Source organism: Asparagus officinalis, chromosome 7 (assembly GCF_001876935.1).
Source record: "Asparagus officinalis chromosome 7, Aspof.V1, whole genome shotgun sequence".
NCBI lineage: Eukaryota > Viridiplantae > Streptophyta > Magnoliopsida > Asparagales > Asparagaceae > Asparagus > Asparagus officinalis.
Window position 1 is genome coordinate 39,759,766 of NC_033800.1, and position 4,473 is coordinate 39,764,238.

The 4,473-nt window shown below is 43.3% G+C and overlaps 1 protein-coding gene across 1 annotated transcript in view; it reads left to right on the plus strand.

The window, feature by feature from the left end:
* Positions 4,232-4,473, plus strand: part of LOC109846997 (keratin, type I cytoskeletal 9-like) — a 20,010-nt gene continuing 19,768 nt past the window's right edge. The window contains exon 1 of the mRNA XM_020416238.1: positions 4,232-4,467. Within this exon, the coding sequence (XP_020271827.1) occupies positions 4,232-4,467 (236 nt within the window). The remainder of the gene's footprint in view (positions 4,468-4,473) is intronic.

The window sequence follows — 4,473 nt, forward strand, 5'->3', positions numbered from 1 at the left end:
CCTAGGACCTGGCTACCACTACATGCTTTGGTAACTTTATTGGTTATGCTCATGCGAACAAATGTACATAGGTTCAGGCACTTGCATCCACTAAAACTCATGTTGATTGGATCATAGACTCAGGAGCATCTAGTGAGTTTGCATTATATTATCCGAGTAAGCATATGCATCCTGAGACAGTTCAGACTGCTGATAGGACATCCCAACCCATCAGGGGTACTGGCTCGGTCCATTACACTTCATCTGTTACCTTGTCATCAGTATTGCATGTTCCTTCGTTTCCAGTTAACTTACTCTCAGTTAGCTCTCTCATTGATCAATTAAATTGCACCGTGTTATTTGATCGAGATTTGTGTGTCTTTCAGGAGAAGGAAACGGGGAGGAGGATTGAGACTGGTATCAGACATGATGGTCTTTGGTATTTGGATAGGGAGACAGCAATGATTGCTGCTGCTGTTAGCGGAGGGCCAGAGGCTAGGGAGACAGCAATGATTGCTGCTGCTGTTAGCGGAGGGCCAGAGGCAGAAGCGATGCTTCAACATTGTCGGTTAGGGCATTTATCTTTTAAGAGTTTAAATAGATTAGAACCTGAGTTAATAAAGAAAGTGGATAGAAAAGAGTTATTTTGTAATGCCTGTGAACTTGGAAAACATACTCGTTCTACTTATAGAAGGATTGGTCTTCGAAGTTGTGAACCATTTGCACTTGTCCATTCTGATGTTTGGGGACCATGTCCTACTACCTCTATTAGTGGTTTAGATGGTTTGTTACTTTCATTGATTGTTATTCATGTATGGTCTGAATATACATGATGGAACAGAAATCTGAGGTTTACAAATGCTTTCAAGATTTCTCGGCCTATGTGAAGACACAGTTTGGAACGCAGGTGAAGATTCTCCGAACAGATAATGGGACTGAGTATGTCAACAAGGAGTTTGCTGCTTTCATCTCTAGTCAGGGAATCCTTCATCAAACTACTTGTCCAGACACCCCTGCTCAGAATGGGGCAGCTGAACGTAAGAACAGACATCTACTGGAAGTGGCTCGCTCATTGATGTTGACAATGAATGTGCCTAAGTTTTTATGGAGTGAGGCTGTCATGACGACAACTTATTTGATCAATAGGATGCCATCAAGAGTATTAGGGATGAAGACACCGTGTGAGATGCTCTTGGGCTTGAATGTTTTTGTTGTTCCACCAAGAGTGTTTGGATGCACATGTTATGTGAGAGATCACAGATTGATGGTGAGTAAACTAGATCCACAAGCAGTTAAATGTATCTTTGTTGGCTACTCATCAAGTCAAAAAGGATACAAGTGTTGGTGTCCCATTGAAAAAAGATTTTTTATCAGTATGGATGTGACTTTTCGGGAATTTGAACATTTTTATGGGGAGAAGACGGAGTTGCGTTCTTTGTTTGGAGATGACTCGACTAATGCTAGTAGAGAGGGGGAGAATGAGAATGAGAATGATGTCGTGGTTGGGATGATTCCATGTCCTCTTGAGCTACCGAGCAGTGATGGTACACCGCCGAGTAGTGGTGGTGACTCAGGAGGTGACAGTCAAGGTTAGGGGGAGCTGAGAGTATATACGAGGAGACAAAAACAACAACATGAGCCGCCTCCTGTGCCTATGCCAGTGCCCACAAATGTTGATGTCCCAAGTCCCTCCTCTCCAGTGACTTCTCCACTTGAATCGATAGGTAACGAGTTCTTCCCTGATACTTCTAATACTCTCGTCTTGCCCCGTAGAACCTCCAGAGTTAATGCTAGAAAACCTCCAGCTAAGTTTGGTAGTTAGGATACTGACATTGCGAATTACATTTCATATGCATCAATTCCACCTGCATATAAGTCATTCATTGCATCATTGAATTCAGTGCCTGTACCTAACAACTGGCAGGTCGCTAAGTAAGACCCTAGGTGGTTGAGTGCCATGCAAGAGGAACTTCGGGCCTTGAAGAAGAATGATACATGGGAGCTGGTACCTCTGCCAGCTGGGAAGCGTGCTGTTGGATGTAAGTGGGTGTATACGGTTAAGCAAACTCCAGAGGGCAAGATCAACAGATACAAAGCCAGACTGGTTGCTAAAGGCTACAGTCAAACGTATGGCATTGACTATGATGAGACATTTGCTCTAGTAGCAAAGATGAGCACTGTTAGAGTGTTGGTGTCATGTGCTGCCAACTTCAATTGGCTACTACATCAGCTAGATGTCAAGAATACCTTTTTGCATGGAGATTTCCAGGAGGAGGTGTATATGGAGATTCCATCAGGCTTCGCTACTTCTCAAGTAGCTAGGAAGGTGTGCAAGTTGAAGAAGTCTTTGTATGGGTTAAAACAGTCTCCGAGAGCATGGTTTGACAAATTCAGGTTGGCAGTCTGTGGTATGGGGTACAAGCAGTGCAATGGAGATCATACCGTGTTTTACAAGCACTCCAAAACTCGTATCACTATTCTGACGGTCTATGTTGATGATATTGTAATCACTGGAGATGATGTTGAAGAAATCCTACGGTTGAAGAAGAAATTGGGAGAGGAATTTGAAGTTAAAGATCTGAGACAGTTGAAATACTTCCTCGGAATTGAAATTGCAAGGTCGCGAAAGGGTATAATGCTTTCTCAGTGGAAGTATGCTCTGGATCTTCTCTCAGAGACAGGGATGTTAGGGTGTAGAGTTGCATCTACTCCTATCGAGCAAAATCATAAGATGTGTGCCGAGGGTGGTGACCCAGTGAGTAAAGAGTAATATCAAAGATTAGTTGGACGACTTATATATTTATGCCATACGAGACCTGATATTACTCATGCCGTGAGTGTGGTGAGTAGATATATGCATGATTCCAGAGAACAGCATATGGAGGCAGTTCGTAGAATTCTTAGATATATTAAGGGAAGCCCAGGAAAGGGGTTGTGATTCAGAAGTTCTGGACATCTGAGAATTGAAGGCTACTGTGATGCTGATTGGGCGGGTTGTATGGATGATCGTAGGTCAACTACAGGCTACTGTGTATTTATTGGAGGCAATCTCGTATCTTGGCGTAGCAAGAAGCAAGATGTGGTGGTTAGGTCTACAGCTGAGGCGGAGTACAGGGCTATGGCAGTTGGTCTGTGCGAGTTGATGTGAGTCAAAAACATATTATCTGAGCTGCGCTTGTTTAGAAGAGACTCCTTACAACTTTGGTGTGACAACAAATCGACGATTAATATTGCAAACAATCCAGTTCGACATGATCGCACCAAACATGTGGAGATCGATCGGTTCTTTATCAAGGAGCAACTGAATAGAGGAGTTCTGACTTTGAGCTATGTGAAATTAGAAGAGCAGTTAGCTGATTGTTTAACAAAAGGATTAGGTTCTAGAGAGTATGATATCTTTTGTAACAAGATGAGTATGATTGATATCTATCGCCCATCTTGAGGGGGAGTGTTGAGTTATTTAGATAGTAATTAGTCAATGTTGTAAGGACCTATTTGTAAGAATGCACTTATATATAAGGGGTATCTCTCTATGAGAGAAAGATTAACCCTAATATTTACCTACATATATATACATCACCTCAAACTTCACTCTGGTAAAAATTATATATTTAAGCGATTGAGCTACACTGATACCTACTTCTATTATTGAGTACCACAAACGTACTGCGGGAGTGGTTTGAATTGGGACGCAGGGATCCGTCGGTAAGTAAATGAATAGATGCACATGCACTCGTACGTAGCCAATCAAGAGTACTACAGAAAGAGCAATTGCTATAGATCGAAGAAGCCTATCTGGACTTTGATTGGTTGAGCGTTGCCCACCCGCATTAATGGAGTTAAGCGTCGGCATCCGACACGAACACCTCCCTTTTCAAAGCTCCGTAGACTTTCGTGGCTCTATTTCCTTAAGCAAGCCATCACACCCCGAGCTACTGCAAGATCGTCATCAATCCAATATCAAGAAATATACCCATGAGATCATCGGACCCATCTCTTCAACTAACTCTATTAAATTCCTAAATGAGCTAGCTAGCACTAGCAGCACCAAGTATCAAAAGCTCATGCCTATGTGCTCCTCTGTTTAAGTTCTCTGTGGGAACTATTGCTCTGTTTATCATTGACTAAATGAGCAAATGAGCGTAGGATATGATATCATCCCCAACCACCTGCATTGAATTCTCACTCTATATAAGGAAACCACTACTCTTCTACCAGAGGCAGAGCAACTGAACAACTGACCAGTTGAGAGATGGGGAGGTTTGTAAAATGTGTTGGGGTATTGGGGATCATGGTGATAGCCATGGCAATGGCTGCTGTGATTGCTGAAGGACGGAAACTCGAGAAAGATACTTTTCTTGGTGGTAGGGGAGGGTTTGGAGGAGGAGGAGGAGGAGGAGGTGGTGGTGGTGGAGGGTTCGGTCATGGAGGTGGCGGGGGATTTGGTGGTGGTGCCGGAGGTGGTCATGGCGGAGGCATCGGTGGTGGGTTTGG